The sequence below is a fragment of the Triturus cristatus genome, chromosome 4_2 (genome assembly GCF_964204655.1).
Source record: "Triturus cristatus chromosome 4_2, aTriCri1.1, whole genome shotgun sequence".
In the NCBI taxonomy this organism is placed as follows: domain Eukaryota; kingdom Metazoa; phylum Chordata; class Amphibia; order Caudata; family Salamandridae; genus Triturus; species Triturus cristatus.
In genome coordinates, this window is record NC_140586.1 from 630,754,957 (window position 1) to 630,773,100 (window position 18,144).

The 18,144-nt window shown below is 40.9% G+C and overlaps 1 protein-coding gene across 1 annotated transcript in view; it reads left to right on the plus strand.

Annotated features, from left to right (window-relative positions):
• Positions 1–664: 664 nt before the first annotated feature.
• The window catches only part of LOC146834774 (uncharacterized), a 57,165-nt gene continuing 39,685 nt past the window's right edge, over positions 665–18,144 (plus strand). The window contains exons 1-3 of the mRNA XM_085600141.1: positions 665–774; positions 4,349–4,493; positions 10,370–10,518. Of these exons, the coding sequence (XP_085456267.1) occupies positions 677–774; positions 4,349–4,493; positions 10,370–10,518 (392 nt within the window). The 5' untranslated portion in view covers positions 665–676. The remainder of the gene's footprint in view (positions 775–4,348; positions 4,494–10,369; positions 10,519–18,144) is intronic.

The window sequence follows — 18,144 nt, forward strand, 5'->3', positions numbered from 1 at the left end:
TTCTGGGACCGGTTTCTGGGTAACCTCCCTCATCAGCTAGGCTAGCTTGAATCCAGTGGCAAAGTTAGCAAGGGACCCACGTCAGGGCATTCCCTGCCAACTTAAAGTGAACAAAGCAAACACAAGGAGATGATGGACGAAGCGCCGAAACTTTTCGGACACTCACCCCCCAGTCACAGATCTGGGTTGAATCCATCATCGTTTTTTAGCTCACTTCGCCACCCCATTTGTTTTTTCTCAGGTGGATGGTTAAAATGTGCTTTTTTTATCATCTCAATAAGACATTAATATCCTGAAAGTAACCAATATCTCAATACCTTCATTTGCCTCTCGTTTGCTGTTTGAACTAGGCTGTCTGGCTACCCAGCAGCTCTTCCCAAAATCACCATCTTGTCTGGCCCGAAGACCAGTGGCGTAAAGTAATGATTGATTCATTTGAAGATCTTGAAATTCTATAAAGCTGTTCTTTTTCCATAGGCAATCTATGTTGCAGCACCTCTTTTTGGGAGCTTTCTCCATTTAACCTGAACATTGGCATATGTGAGAGCTGTCTTTCTTGCAGATGCCTATAACCTAGGGTTATATATGAGATTACACACTTTGTTTTAGTTTTCTAACACATGTATTGTTGCTAATTCATTACTTTTGTTTTGACCTTAGAAACGAAAATGGATGGATGTATATAAAGCCAGATCTATTCCCAATCTGGTTTTACCTTGTGTGGATGCTCAACAACGCCCTCAACATTGGCTGGCTTTTCCTGTGGGATCGAGAGTAAGTCTAAACTGTGATCTATCTAAAGGAGTATTCACCATTTAAAGTCATAATATAACAAAAAAAGCTATGAAATGTTCTCAACCAGAGAAACTGAGATATCTCTTGCAGAAGAGGATGCAGACGTTGAGGGTGGTCAGTGGAGCTCTGTTGAGGATGAACTGCCCCTATCGGTTACTGCCATCCTATACAATGTGCCAAATACTTACCATCATCTTTGTTACTCTGCTGAACCCCTGTGCTCTATTACCTACCACCTTAGGTGTGTATAGTTCCCACTAAGCACCGCTTGACATACACTTGGGCCTCCAGGAATCATATCACTACACCAGCGACAGCCAGAAACAAGTGCCCCCCACTGCAGCTCCGCTGCCAACATTGAGGGGAAACGGCAAGCCCGACTCTCCGCAGAGTCCCTCTCTCCACGCCTACCTTGCCAGACCAGGATAAAGAAAGCAAGAAAGAAAAAGCTAGATAGGTTGACTAGGCTTATCTGAGTCTGATGAGTAACACCCTCTGGAGGAGCAGGTAAAACAGCAGGGTGTTGTGGGGCCTCCATGGCCCCAGATAAGAGGGAGGACTTGAGGGGAAGAACAGAGAATTGTGTAAGGAGTTTTGGGGTTTTTGTTTCTTTTGCTTGGTGAAATGGTGCCTTGAGGCACACAAACATTTGGAAAGGACTCGGACTGGAAAGAATTGACAACTGACACATTTTGGAGGCTTGTGGTTAGCTGGGTAGGTGGAGAGGGGAGGGAGACTGGGGGGATCAACTGACAGAGAAGGGAAAGATTGAATGGAAAGTTTCTAGATGGCACTTATAACATTTTGGTGGTAACTCCTGGGATCTTTTCAGTGAGCATCACTTTGAGATTGTAAGCAGAGTGACCGAAGCCATGCAAGTGAATGTATTCTCTCTGGGGTGGTGGAGGAGAGGCGCTGTATCGTCATTCACCTACCCTCAAATACAAACCTACACCACAAAATATAAATATGCAGTTTCTCAAAATACATGTGAAATTGTGTATATGTTTACCCCATAACACAGCGAAGCTGAACGTAGAGCAGAAATTAAATAGATCCTGGTTATTTGGAGTAAATAAGAGTGACGGTCACAAAATTAACTCTGACTCCAACACTTAGCCCAAGTCTCTGAGACTCGCGACCTGGACTCAAGAGTTCCCAGCAATGCTTGTATAAAGGGATGGGTGACTCCCCTCGAAAACACAATTTACTGAATGAAGTTTGCATTAAGAAAGATAGGGATGGGTGGAAATGATGCTGCCTGGGGTGGCATCGGCCGATCAGTCATCATAAATTGCCTTACATGATTTTGATAGCACATTATTCGTGCAGCTGCTGAGTGATGCATGTGGTCCCCGAGGGAGTGAAAAGGAAAAACATCAATGGAGGCTTGATTGTTTACCTGCTTTTGGGTGAGGAATTGGATTTTGTGCATTACCGGGTTCTTAGCCATACACACAGCTTCTCATAGGAAGCAGGGGATGAAGCTCCTCCTTGCACTTGACTCAGTGGTCTGCTGGATGCTGGCTCATGGTGAGAGCAGACCCCGTGGCAGATGCTAGGAGGTCGGGATGCTGAGGCAAAACAGAGAATAAGACAAAATGCCGTGGACTGCCATGAGAGGAGGTGACAAGAGTGAAGCTCCACTTCGGCAAGGAATAGAGGGGGGCAGATCTTGCCCTCCTAGACACTGTGAAAGGCAGAATAAAGGATTTGTTTCAGGGAACATACAGAATTTCTTACCAAAAGTGATGAGGTCTATGAGAAATCTTTAAGGCTTGCTCAAACACTAAAGGAAGATGGCTGCCAACCGGTTCCTCTCTGCATCGGTACAGATGGAGCTTGCATGTGCTGATCTATTGATGTTATTAACAAAGAGTGGTCAGATAAGCTTAGAGGAGGCTCCCCAGCTGAACACCTTTAGAATACAGCCAAGGTAGTGATCCTGGGGGCCATGCTTAGTGTTACTAGTCATAGTGGTCAAGGAGCTCGCTGGCAAAAGGAAAACACATGTATAGAACTTTCAAATCTAGAGCTTGAGTATGGGTTTTTGATCCGCTCGCCTGTGCCTGGATGAGGAAAAGGAGATTTACAAACATTAAGTGGTCAGATGTTGCTTGCATAAAAGCAGCTCAGAGACATTATTGAAAGGATGTATCATAAGCACTCAGTTTTCAAGCATAGTCAGTAGGTGAGACATTGGCCCTTAATATTAGCGAAAAGGCCATCACGAATATAATATTAGGGTATATAATAACGTTGGCATGATGATAAAACAAATTTGTGGGAATTTTAGATGTCTTTTGGGAATTTTATTCTCAACTTAATTATGAAGATTCAGACTGTTCTGTTGAGTATCCTAGGCCATTCTGGCTGGGGCTAAAATGCCTCTTTATGAAGAACTCCCCACTAAATTTGAACAACCCTTTACATTGGGGGAGAAAATCATGGGAATAAAAGGTCAACTTGGAAGTAAGTCCATTGGTTCAAAATTAGTTCCATCTGAATTTTTAATGGCATGTTAGCCCATTTTTCCTTGATAAAATCAATGGGTTTTTTGAGCAATTAAAGGTCCCTTTATCAAAAATGTAAATAAAAATAGTGATATTCCTGGAGAAAAATAAACACACCAGGAAATATCCTTCTTACGACCTAATATCCTTTGATTAACACTGGTGTTTTTGAAAGTCTTGAGTAATTGTTTGGCTGGGATAATCTATCAATTGGTTTCCTCATGCAGCATGGATTTATCCCTAGTAGATATTCCACTGTTCATATGAATATGGCCATCTCGTTTTTTGATGTAGCAGACAGCAATTAGAGGTAGGGATGGGATCATCCTAGGAAATACCAAGAATGCATTCAATCGGGTCGCCCGTTGGTTTTCAGTAGTCAAGTTGGGGGTTCAGTGTTAGATTTTTAAAGGCTCATTCAAATTCTCAATGAAAAATGTGTTTATAACTCGTCCCTTTTTTCAAGTCATGTGGAAAATGCAAGCAGAATCCTACCAGCCTTTGTTAATAGTAGCGAGAGGAAAATTACAGATCACATTGCATCCTTTTCTTCCGACCGGCTATCTCGGTGTTGGGACACTCCATCGTCATCCCCCTTCTGGTATTGATTTAAGAAAGCTATCAAAAATGACTGCTCACCTAGTGACCCCCTGTCACCCTCTGACACCCAAAGACATCTGTATCTGGTGGCATGCAGACACTTTATACACCTCACCTCCAAGACACAATACTGCGGCTTTTAGGGAGAAGGAGGCATCTGTATCGATCTGCATGGCTGCCACTCTTTATTTGACAATGCTAGCACTTATCAGCAGATCTGCTGAATTTTCATTGGGACAGTACCAGTTCTTCTCAGCAGAGGTGCCCTTATGACCAAGTAGCTGAACTTCTGGGCCCATAGTGTAGTGCTTTTGATGGAACAGTAGCAGCACTTCTCAGCTCTTAAACACTGTACCCCTGACTAATTCTGTTAATTTGTCTATATAGTGAAAATGTCACCGTATCTCCATGCAACTATTGTTCCACTTCTTCTTTTACAGGTATATCATTCCAGCCCTGGTGTTCCTGGCATTCATTGCCTTCACAAACTACTGTGTCCTCATCATCTCTTACCGCGCACTGTACATTAATGGCTTATGGCTGCAGAAGTCTAGAAAAATAGACCTTTGGCTCATCCGGATTCTCGTAAGTTCCTCTTTATTGTTAATATCAGGATTGTGTGCAGTACCACACCATTAGCTACTTCACAGATATCTGTTGAATAAAATAAAAACAAACAAACAAATAAACAGAATAAAATGTGCAGGCGTCCAATTTTTTCTTATGGCCCATTGCTGAATACCAGGGTTGCCATTACTAAGGAAGCTTAGTCTTGAATCCACTCCATGCTTCTTTCCTCCACCACTCTACACTTCTTGTTTCTTTATCTCACTTTTTGGGCCTCGCCTACGGGCAGCTTTTAGGGGTATGTTGTCAAAAAGCCATATTGTGTCCTGCAGTAGTACATTTTTGTGCCAGCCTGTTTCTTGGCACAGACTTTCTTTCTTGGCAGTCTCATTTGTTTGCTTCCTATTCAATGGCTTTCCTCCTCCTTGTGTTTTTCCCTCCTCTGGAGAACAGTTTCTTTACCAATATTTTAATTGGATGGCTTTTATCCTTCCACTGCTTACATATAGGGAACTACTTTTTGCTGTCTTTCATCACTTTATGGGATTGCAGGCATTTTATTTTGCCCTCTCTTCCTCATTAGCTGCTTCCACCTAAATGCTCACTCCACCCCATTTGCACTGTGTTACTCCCGCCTCAGCCTTCCTGTATAGTTGCTATATCTTTTCTTTTTTTTTTACATTTATTTCTCCCTCTCACCTCAGGCTCCTACCCTCCTACGTTGATTATGCAACCCCCCCCTCCATCTCTTGTTGCCCACGCCTCTGTGTTTCACTCATTGTGCTCATTTAAGAAATGTATTTACAAAATATTTTGGAGGGCTCAGCTGCTTCAATTTGATGCCAGACTACTCCTTTTTTTATGTTTGTGTACATTTGACTTTCTTTATATTTACTGCTCCACGATTGGCGTCCGTTGTCTTGGAACAGTGAGTAAAAACAAAATGGATGCTGAATCATGCCATATGTGAATGCGAGGTGAAGCATGCAGGCATTTAACACAGCATGCCTAGTCGACTTGGCATCATGATGCATATGCCCACAAGTGTGATGACTTATGCCTATGTTGACTTTTGTTTTGTTTTTATTCTTTCCTCTTTTTGCCATATGCTGCTTTGCCAATTGGTTTGCTGAAGGCTAGACCTATTGACTTTGCCATAATTGTTTTTTTAATTTTTTTCTGCTTTCCCTGTGAATTGCTGTTTTCTTGTGTTTCTCTTCCTCCTCCTTTCTCCTGTTTCTGCCTCTCTCTCTCTTGCTTTGGGTCAAAGATGATAAAAAATCCTTATTGGTCCGCAACGACTGGCACAAATTAAACGACAGTTGAATAAGGACGATGGCAGGAAGTCAGAAAGTGGTCTGATTTAGGGAGTTATTTCCTGTCTATCATTTCTCAGTTGTATTCAGTGTTCAGGCGCCTCTTGAAGCTAATGTAGCATGGTTGTGCCTGGAGGTGTAGACTCACTTGAACTACTTCACATATTTGGTGTAAATTTTTATGGTAACATCAAAAACTAACTATCGTATCGTGCTTATTTTCTGGCATGGATGCTGGATTGTGACGAAGAAAATGTTTAGAAATATTTAAAGATACTCCCTGGGCACCTCGCAGAGGAAACAATTATGCTTTTTGTAAGTTGTCTGTTTGAGTACTATAGGTTTGGCTTGAATGTTACCCTTTAGGGCCCCTATTGTGCATCGGGGCAAATAGGTAAAACTAGGTAACATACATTTTTGGGTGGTGATGGAGTAAAGTACATTTTTGGGTGGTGATGGAGTAAAGTCTCTAAAACATGTGTAGATTGGTCTATTTTGTGCATGCTTAGAAAACGTGCACGCCACGGGCACTCGAGTGTGAAGAATTAAATCCAAATGCACAACATTGAGGAACTCAACGCTTATAGAATTTGCAGAACACAAAGCAGCTACAAGAGTAGGCAAAAAGTTACTATCACTCAGCGCCTTATCTGTAGAGGGTGAATAATACTGTTGGCTGGTGTAAGCTGGTTATAGTTGCACAGGCACAGGCCTTTTCATTTGTACAGTTGGAAAGGAGAGCGCATACAAGCTTTTCCCCTAAAAAAGCTGTATATTCCCCATAGTCGAATAGCTGTATAGTCTCTATCGTCTGTGCATGGTTAGGTACACGTGTTGTGTGGGGGCTGGACAGACTATGAATGGTAATTGGTATCTATATAGGAGCCAATGCGGTGAGCCTACAGAAGTTGACAACCAGTAGCGGCTGCTACCGACCAGGGGTTGTGGGGCAGGAGGAGGAAAGGGAGAGGAATAATAAGAAAAAGCACTTACATCTTTACCGCTGGCCGCCCCCTATTCTTTCTCCATCCTCCTCTCGGCAGGAAGTGCACAGCCTCCCAGAATCCCCTGGCCAATCAAAATGCTACCTTAGCAGCGTTGTAATTGGTCAGAGCGCCATGGTTCAGCGCTTACACCGGGGCTGGCAGGCTGTGCATGTTCTCAGCCAGCGTGGATAACTTACAGAGTGCGCATGTGGCTTTGGACGGCCCAAGACTGTCGGCCAAAGCATCATGCGCACTTTAGGTGCTGCCACCTCCGTCCTGACTTCAGCTTCAAGCTGAATACAAAAAACTAAATGATAATAACGAGCGTTATTATCATTTTAAGTTTTGTATTCAGCTGGCAGCTGAAGCAGTGGGGTGACGTTCCTCTACCTTAGCGGAGGAGCCACCACTGTTGACAACCAGTTTCCCTGAACGAAAAATCCAGAGTTGACTGGTAGGTTGAGGGAATCTACATCAGTCCCTGCATATTCAGTTTCTTCCTCCCCTGTACTTACAGCTCCCTCATTCCCACTCAGGGCCTGCTTCTAAGGCAGAAGGTGAAACTGGTGTAGAAACTGGTGTAGAGTTTTTCTTAGATGAGATTGATACTCTGAGGTTCAGCATCCCCAGGGCCAAATTCCAGAGTGAATCTGAGATTTTACTGTGTGCAAAGTAAATGGTAAGCATTTTGATTTAAATTCTGACATTTCCTCAGATAGCTTTTATGTTGTTTTAAGTATACAACTACTCCTCTATTTGCCCTTCTTCTCAATGCAGAATCTCCTCTTGATCGAGCAAGTCTGCCACAACTGATCTTCAATGCATTTAGGTTAGGTGCAAAATCCTCACAAACTTTCAGGGGAAAATATTGGTATTGTGTATCAGTGTACTCAGTTGTACACATTCAGCACCCTGACATGTAGAAACACTGGCTGACCATTCATAAGGAGAGTGCCAATACACTCTAAGTTGTGCTCACCCACAAGATGCCTCCTGTAGAGTGTGATAAGGCATGCTACCTGAGGTCAGGTGGATAGGTCACTATTCATCATGTGCCAAACTAAAATACACGACTATAAGAAATACTATTTGGGAGACCCAGACATGCTAATAGGGAAACAAGACAACAGAGGGGCTGGGTGGATAGGAGATAGTAACAGGCAGTGGTTGTAGACCAGTGGAATTTGTCCATGTTGCGTTGTCATTGTAAATGTGGTCTAAATATCCAAAATTGACTGCCGGGGATGCATCACAAAATTCCACCGTATTTCCTTGTTAACTTTATAACTCAGCAGCATGGAGGTTCAGAACAGAATATTCAAGCCAATTACCATCCCCTATGCATTGTTACTTTTAGACCCCTTCCTCTTGAGAGCTGAATACTCACTCTTCTCACAGCAATTGAGAGTAGTCTTCTTTAATAGCTTTTTTCACTCAACACACAGTAAAACACCTCGCAGAGTGCTCCCAAGGCTGCCCACCTCGTAATAGTGATACGATCTTGGCCATGAGGAGCTCGATGGTGAAGCATGTCGATTAGGGTTTTATGTACTTTTTTAAAAAGAGACATCACACAGTGGGGCAAATGCAGTAAACATTCGAGTCTGTCTACCTTATCCCAATTTAGGAATCTGTAGACACTCCGTTTTTTTCTTTGGCGTTCTTGTACCCAATATCCTATGTAACTATTTATAGCTTCGGAGGGTTTATTGGACATTTTTGTCCTTTACTTCTCACTGGCGTTTTAGAGATCCAAATATCTAAGTCAGTTTTTGCCCCTGGGATACTAGCTCTTTTATAAAGCACAGTTGTGAGCACAGCATACAATTTTGAACTAAACATTATGCTAGGTCCATTAAATCACAGTATCTCACATACAGGCACCAGTGAATGTATTCCCTTTGATGGTCACCCAGTGGTAATGAAGGGGGTCAACATTGCAAGGTGGAGTAAGTCGGGTCTTAGTCATTGTGCTTAGGATAATACAGCGAAAATAAACCTTTTGCCAATAACTCCTCATGTGTTAAATAGCTTTGGTCTACCTTACAGCTATTTATTGTAGACGTCATCAAAACACAATTTCTTAAACTTTGTCTGGAGTGTCAACTACAACCCAGTCTTTACCATCAGAACACTTAAGGTTCCAACCACCTTTGGAGGATTTGAGTTTCCTGACCTTAAGAATTACCTCAAGGCATTTATCCTGTGTTAAGCTACATATAGGCTTCAAACAATTCAGACATCCCCAATTGTGTCTCAATAGAAAATGATGTCCTCCGGTGACTGTTTACAATCTTCATTAACAGCTAATAAGCGCAGAGTGCACTCTTGCTTTATGGTTACGGTTAAGACCACACATTCCACATTGTGTTATGTGGGTGCAGAGTTGCTAGTAAACTCCAGACTCCTCTTGCTGTCTTCAATTTGGGACCTTACTGAAAGCTGCTGTGCAGGTAAGAAAATACATTGGCAAGAGTGGATTGAAAAAGGAATACACACCATAAGCCAAGTAATAAACAGTGGTTCTGTTATTCTATTCAGTGTTTGATAAAAGGCTTTTTTATATCTCCCCATTGGTGAAGTATAAATAAAGAAACTATATAATTGTGCAGAAAGCTGTAATGCCACTAGTGAATGAGGTCTCAAACAAGGCTGATATAATTCTCTAAATAATAGGATTGCTAACCGGCCAATTCTATTGGAAAACTTCAATATCCAAAATAATCTAACTTACCCCCGCAGGAAAGTTTGTCCTGTTTCGGAAACGAGAGAACTGGTTGGAAAATTGAACTTAGAATTCAAATCCCAAATGCAGCTTGCCAAACTTACTAAACATCAGCCCACATGGAGCAATACATTCAGCAAAGAATCATACTGTGTAGCTGTTGGACGCCTTAATAAAATGCAAAACTTGAATGTGATTACTCACTGTGCTGTCCTCTCAAGCTAATCTCACTCATATGGTAGAAAAGGGCCACATAGCACAAGAACGTAAGGGATTTGTTACTGCACATGCATTGTTTGTTTTAAATCTCAAAATCGAGGTAGATAATTCAATATTCTTCTTCAGTGACCTCTCCACATTTTCCAGTTTGACACCGTTCCATAAGAAATGGCTTGTAAAAGCTCTTTAGTAGCAATAAGTCTTTATCAAGTGTCTTATGTTTGGTTTCAGGGATTGTCATCCCTCTCTGTTTGGGGAAACTCCTCTACCACATTTCAGAGTTAGATGTTCCGAAAGGATACTGGACTGAAGGATAAATTCTGTACCTTAAAGTATTTTCATGGCGCAATCTCATTTCTTCAAAAGATGAATTCCACATGAGCTCCTACCACTAAGTGCTTAAATGTGTTGCCTTGTTGCTTATTATGAGATGACTGTATTACATTTTGTTTTTCAATAAAAAAAGGAGAGGACTCAGTGCATCGTTTAGTAGGGGCTACCTGGTGCCCTGCGTAATGGTGCAGTAAGTTATTTCAACTAGGCGTTGGATCTCTAGGGATTCATGCAAACGAGAATGAATAAATAGGAAAAAATGCCCCTTTTTGTCGTACTGTTATTCATACTTTTAAGATCTTAATTTTTTTGTAGGTCCATAATGGAATCGCAGTTTATGCTACATGGACAACTATAGCCACACTTTTGAACTTTTCCGTTGTATTAACGTACAGTGGAGATGTGGCCAACGCGACTTCGACTACGGTGGCATTAGCAATTTTATCCTTCGAGGTTGTTTTATGGTATGTGAAGTCAATATATTTAATAAAAATATACAGCTTTCATTTGATCATTACACTCTTCAAATTAAGGAAACATTTCCTGTGGCAGAAATTGCACCTGTGTTTCCTAATGCTTTGGTGGATTTTTTAGTAACCCAGAGGCTCTGTGACAAGCTGCATTCCCCATCAACTGTTGTTTTATTTAAATATATTAGGCCATGTAAAAAGTTGATAATCTACCACTGTATGGTTAGCCCTACATTTGGAGTAGATTTCTGACTTTCAGGGGATTAAGAAGAATCCTAGGCTTGTTAGTATAAATGTATGTCAGTTGATTTCCAAGCATTAATCCAATTTTTCCGAATTAATTCATGCTTATTTCCCACAAGTCTGAAAATTTGAGAGAGCAAATTATTCAGTAATGTAGCCTTAAAGAAATCTATAGCAGGGAGAGTATTTTCTCCTCTGTAAGTTCTCTGTGAAATATGTGTGTGTTACTTGATGGAGTGGACGTCAATTCTGGCAGCTACTAAAAGGCATAGGGTCCCTGATGAATCTGCTTCCCTGTTACCTGGGGAACATGCAGTGGTGTCTGCGCACATACTGGGGCTTATTTACAAATCACTTTTAATATGGGAAAAAGTGATGTACCGGCGGCACAAGGGGTTTGTAAAAAGGCCCCAGAGTGTATGTGGAGCGATGCTGCTGCCTCCAAGCAGAAGAAGGAATTTCTGGGTCTTTTCCCCACGACAACTCCTTTAAAAGGAAATTCGAAAGTACTTTTTATGAGTTTTATCGTGTCAGTAGAAACAAAGAATCAGCCAAAAGAGTGGCTTCAAACATCTGCAAAGAAATAGACCGAGACAATAGTTTACTCTCTCAAACTCACTCTGTATGTTAAATATATAGCGTTATATGTTTTAATACATTTAAAATGACCATTTATTTAACAGACAATACAAATAAGTGTTTTTGGAACTTAATTGTTAATTGCTTCTTCCTAACTTAGTTGCACACATGTTATCAACCTTAGAAGAATGAAACATTGGTGAAAAACCTATGTTCATGTTTATCCTTGAGGCTTACAGGCTGCTGTTTGTAGCTAACACATAACCCTCCGAGCTATTTTACCAGGATTATGATTGGGTTACACATAATAGCTATCAGCAGGCACATAATTCATCCACACAATTTCATGTTGCAAATCTCATAACATATATTACACAAAGTCTCTTTTAGGCCAACAGAGCCAGATCAATTTTCTGCACACAAGTTTTCTCGGAGGCAGACTTAGTAAAAAATAAAGCACATAATTACTGGCCATTGGTGTGCTGATGTTGACTTCAGACCTGTCAACTCACACAGTGCCACTGTGTGTCACTTTTATATGATTTCGGCTCCTTTCACACGGTCACCTAGTGCGGACAATGTGAGTTGGAATGCACTTGTATGGAGTGTTTCCAACTCACATTGTGTTCAAGGCTGAGCTGATGTCCATTGAGGTTTTACAACCTTCCCAAGACGTCAGTGTCAGCCTTTGAAACTTGAGATTGTTATTTTAAGAGGGTCACTCACGGGCAGTGCCCAAAGCCCCGTTCCCTGCCTTGAAAGCCACACCCCCTCAGAAGCACTTTCAGATCTTCTAAGGTAGTGGATTTAAGGTCTCGCCCCGTCCTGGTGCCCTCATCGCACACAGTGGGTTGTTGCACACTGGCAGGTCTGTGGCTCTCTTCCTTCTGACTCTGCTCTCTCTTGACTCTACCCTGCCTGGCTTCACTTGCTATTCACCCCTGCCATTTTCTACATCCTGAAATTTGTGGGTTCCCAGACTACATATTTTTCATTCCAGCATTGTGTCACCTTCTCTTTTCCATCAGAGATGGTCACTTACTACTTCATTCCAAAGAGTGAATTGATGTGTGTTTTCAGGGTGCAAAAATTCCTGTGATATGTTTGTGAAAATGCACAAACACACAAGTTTGCACACATTTGGTGCCTTGTGCCTCTAGCACCCTTTCCACCCAAAACCTACATCTGTGACTGGAAAATCTGCCATGTTGGAGGACACTCCACCCATTGCAATTTATAGCCCTAAACGTTTCCAATTTTTGATTCTGTGAATCAGAAAGTGTAACTTACTATTGATCCAGCGCAAAAGCCGGGGGAAAAAGAGAGAGCACAACTATCCTCCCTGCGTCGCAGACCCGCCGTCACACTAGCTCATTCACACACGCATTCATTGGTGGGGCCCATAACACCAACACTTGCACGTTCTCTTTCACAGGTCTGCACACAGGAGGGGGGACGATGCGCTGGACATGTGGGTGGGGGTACCTTATAACCTATAGGGAAAGAAAAGTTATTTGACAAAATATACATTAACATTCGCCACCTATAGATTCCTAATCCTAAACATCAAGGCACTCCGCCCACTTGGTCGATCGGACCAATTAGTTGGATTGGTTGATGGTGATTTAGAACCAGCTAAAACACATTTAAGACTCAGAATCCTTTATTCTCTTTAACGAAGAACCACAAACTCATAATTTCTGTTAATCAATATTTGTTTATCTAAAATGTCATCGTAATTAATATTAGCATTTGTCTCTCAAAAGTTTAGAATTTCTAGATCAATTTATTTAAATCACAGAACATCATATTTACCTATTCTGGCTATCTGGGTTTTCTCTATTTCATTGGCCCAGTATAACCAAATTTTTGTCGTTAAATTGTCCAAATAAGCAGGCCAGAACTCAGAGTCCGAAAGTCCTTTGCTCAGCACGTTACAGTCCCAAAGATCGTCAAAGGACCAGAAGTCGTGCCAGCATCCGTCATCGCCTGTGGGGTCAAAGAGGGTGTGCAGTCAAAGTAACCGCCGAATGTGCATAGAGTAGCATACCCCTCCCTATTCTACTGCTCTTTTATAATAAATGTCGGGATAACATGAAACATTTTTGGGCGGAGAATGATTTCTATTGGTTGGGGGCAAACTTCCGATTTTTGGACAGTCCAGGTTCACATGGATTTTGCTGATACGTTTCCGGTGATGATCCAATACTGATTGTTGCAAAGTTTCGACTTCTAGTTGTAACAGTCCATTGTTCATTTATACCCGTTTCTAGAGTTCGGGGTCTTGGCAGTCCACCAATATCCTATCCTTCACAGGGACAGGGTGTATAGAGGTCGTTAGGAAGTTCACTGAGCCAGCCGAGTCTGCGCAGTAGACTTAGCGCTCACGAGACGGTGACCACGTCTGAACTTGGTTTCTGCCGCCATTTTTTCGAAAGGCCCAAATGTCAACTTAAGCGAAACAAACACAAAAGGATAATTAATACAAAGAAATGATGCTTCTAATGTTATACCCTTACTAATCCCTTTATATATTAGTATTTTCCTAGCATATAGCGACATTTAAAGCAATATATTCACCTTTACGGTCCTCCACGAAGATGCAAATGTCACAAAAGCAACATAAATCATGCGATATCTAATTACCACATATACTACTATTAATATGCGTACGTATTTTAGTTATTAGAGTTATTTTGCCTTGCAAATAGCAAGTTCCCTCGTGTAATTTGTGATTGCAAATGGTTAGTTTTAATATATCACAGCACACAATTAGTATATAATAAGTAGGTTATTCAATAAATTTTTCATGCAAAATAGAGGAAGTATACAAAATGTTGCACTACCTGCTTCATCAATCCTCCCTTTGGTGATTTTTAACATCACCACACTACCTTTAAATTTTGAATACATTTAGTAAAAGAAATGAATTCAATTCTCTTAATCTTTTTGTTAGATCACATTACTGTTTCCCCTGTCTCTTCTTCTCTTGTTTTTCTATACATATTGTCTTTCCATTCATCTAATTCTACTTCTTCAAATTATCTTTCTTTTCTTTCTTTCTCTTTGTTTCTTACAGTTTCTCTTTTTATGTGTTTTCGTAATTTTCTTTTCTTGCTACATAAACATCCTAGAATTGATGCCAAAATAATCACACATGTTACTGGAAATAATATCTTACCAATAAAGGTGCTACCTAGCTTTAGTAAAAAGTTCTTAATAGTAGAAAACTTTTTCCCAATCTTTTCCCAAATACCTTCAGCCTCCAGTGGAACAATTTCCTCATGCAAATCAGTTATATTTTTAATGTATGTCTTCAAATCTTGACTTTCGTCAGGAATGTAAGTACAACAATGGTGAACTTTCAGCATTCCACAGACTCCACCCTCTTTTGCCAAAATTATATCAAGGGCAAGTCGATTTTGCATTGCCATGGCACGCACGGCAACCATTTCAGTATTTACCAATAAAAATCCTCCAGCGGTGCTTGTTGACAAGCGATCCACTACTGTTGATAGTTTTCTAATTTTGTGTGCATTCAGAGATATTCCCACTGCTGGTATCAACGCTCCGAAAATGTCTCCTACAATTTCTGACCAAGATTCTCTTTTCTTACGTGTTAGTTGACTACCTAACTCATGTACACTATCTTTTCCTCTTCCCACATGGAATATCTTTGGGAAAACCAGGCCTAGATAACATGTGCCACACCAATGATCTGGTAATCGATAATATGCTATGTTCCCGCAGATAAAATATAGTCCAGGGAAAACTGGATCACTTCCTCCTTTAAATCCCCATCCACCCATGATTCTATAAGTGTCATGGCAATCACTTGTGCCTACAAAGTAATTATCATATGCAGTTTGATTCTTTCTAATACACAACTTCCCTCTCTGAGGCCAATCTAAAGCCATTGTTGGACTAGCTTCTCCTTTCAAATGTTTTTCTCTTTCAACATCCCAGACTGTCTTTTCTTCTTTTCCCTCAGGTACTTTTCTTTGCATTTTTAACCTTCTTTCTTCAACCATATCTAAGAATATTTTCTCCTCTTTCTTTAGACTGCAAGTTAGATTATTTCTAAATGTTGACTCTAATGTTAATTCTTTAGTTTCTAAGAAAATATCACCTAACACCTTTGCAGGTTTTACTTTATTCAACTTGTTAACTTCTTGTACTTGTGAAAATACATTATCTACATATGAAAAATAATATTCTAATTTCCCTATTTTGTAAAACAAACTTGCTAGTACACTACATGTTATTCCATATGCTACTGGGAGGTGATGGTAAGTCACTCCCTCAGATACAGACGCTGGCAACTGCATGCAGACGTAGCAATCCCTCACGTCCATCGTCTTCACATATTCGTATAGTAATTTTGAAAATACATTGTTAGAAAAATCAGTAATAGACCTATATTTATGTAAATAATTTCTATCTATCTTAGTCGGATATACCTTCTGAATCTTTTCTACATTAGTTTTATTCTCACTATGTCCTTCTATTGTTTCTAGTGTAACCTTAAATGAAACCATTAGTGCCAACGCACTCCACAGAAGCATTGGTAATCCTGTACAGCAACAACACATTTTGAACCATCTTCTAAGGAACACACATTTAGATTTTCTATTTTCTGTGTTTGCCATTTCGAAAAATGATCAGTGTCTTTGGACTTAGCCTCTTCTACTTCACAACTAGTTTTGTCTAACCCAAGGCTCTAAGCACCTACTTGGTTCTTTTCAGTTTTATGTCTTTTCTGGTAATTTATTGTTTCTCCATTTTGAACACTTTTATCTTTTTAGTTTGGCATTTGATCGTCTTTCACTTTTCTTTCGTAGTCTTGTTGCAGAATTTCCTGAACATCCGTAGCTTCTTCGATGTCGGACAAGATAACTCTCAGGATTTCCGATTCTTCGTCTTCCTCAACCACTCATGGTACAGTCACCTCTAGATCCCCTTGGCTGTCTGCCTCTTCTTTTATTTCAGGCAGTGCCACATATGACCATTCCGGCGACTTATACTTCTGGTTAGGTTTTCTCGTTCTCTTATTTTCTTCTGCTGTCGTTTGTTCCACGTCTTTCAATTTCTCTTGGCTAGACACTTCATTCACCTGTTCAGCCCTAGATGAATCTACTCATGTCAATCTGTATTTTAATCTCTTTATCTTGTTGGGCCAAATTTCATCCCCTGCTGGCCTTTTCAACTTACTTCCTTTTTCATTTTTCTCAGTTCTCCATGCTCTCTTTCTCAGGACTCGACCTTCTGGTACTTCTTCATTACTGTCCTCTGATTCAGTTCCAACTTGACTTTTACTTTCAGTAGTTCTTCTTTCCACCACTTCTTTTTTATTACCTACTTCTGTCCCTCCTCGTGTTTCTTCCACACAATCTTCCTGCTGACTAACCGTACCTTCCTCTAACTGGATGTGTGAATTCCATAAAACTCCTCGGGGGTCTTCCGCAAAAATCTTTCCCTCACTCTCTGTATCTGGTACCTTACAATCTAATTTTGTTACTTCAGGTGGAATTTCTCTTGAACTTTCATTCGGGACTGTCTTATCAAAAGTTCCCTTTACAGTTTCTTCACTGTTTTTACTCTCTCTTCTGTGCTTGGACCGGTTCAGTGTCTGATTCTGAGCTGGTGTCAGAAATCTGTAACTTTCTTCCTAAAGGAAGATTCTCTGGTGCAATTGCTGGGCTTTGTTCTGGTTCCCCCCTTTCAGGAGTTTGTCTCGTTTTTATTTCTTCAGTATCTGATTCAGAGCTTGTATCTGATTCTTCAAAGTATCCTCCCTCCTTGTTATCCACGGGGTTTGGAATTCGCAAGGTGTGACTAGCATGAATCCAGTTCTTCACTCCTGCACATTTTACTGCTGTTGTCGTGGTCAAGATCACCTGACGTGGTTTTCCCCAACGTGGGACCAAACAGTTTCGTCTTCTGTGCACTTTTATTCTCACCCAGTCCACTGGGCTCAAATCATGAGCTGGCTTCTTTTCAAGAGTGGTGGCATCCGATCCAACCTGATGGAACACAGAATGAACGGAATCAGCCAACCCCTTGCAATAATCCAACACCAAGACATCAGATATAGGCAATAGCTTGTGTTGCATTGCTCTTCCCATGACAATTTCATGGGGACTCAGACCTGGAATAGATCTAATAGTCATGAGTACCAGAGGCAAGACATCTGCCATTTTAAACCTGTGGCTAAACACATTTTTCCCAATCTGTTTTTAATGGTGCCATTTACTTGTTCCACCACACCAGAAGCCTCTGGGTGATAGGCACAATGTAGTTTCTGTTGTACATTCAATGCTTCACAAATTAACTTCATGATTTCATTATGAAAATGTTTTCCTCTATCTGACTCAATTGTGACTGGAAAACCAAACCTAGGAATGAACTCTCTCAATAGTAGTTTGGCTACTGTAATTCCATCACTTCTTCTCGTTGGGTATGCTTCCACCCATCGAGAGAACAGAGAAACCATCACTAAAACATACCTCAACCTGTTACAGGGGGGCATTTCAATGAAGTCAATCTGCATTCTGGTGAAAGGCCCTCCTTCTCGACCTATCGTTCCCAGACTTACCGCTGTTTTTCTTCCAGGATTGAACTGCTGACATATAAGACATCTCTGACAAAGACTTTCAGCTACAAATCTAAATTTTGCGTTATACCATGTCTGTTTAAAAAGTCTGATCATTGCATCTCTTCCTACATGTGCTTGTCCATGATACATCCGTGCCATGGCAGACACCATGCTATCAGGCATAACTGGTCTTCCATCCCGAT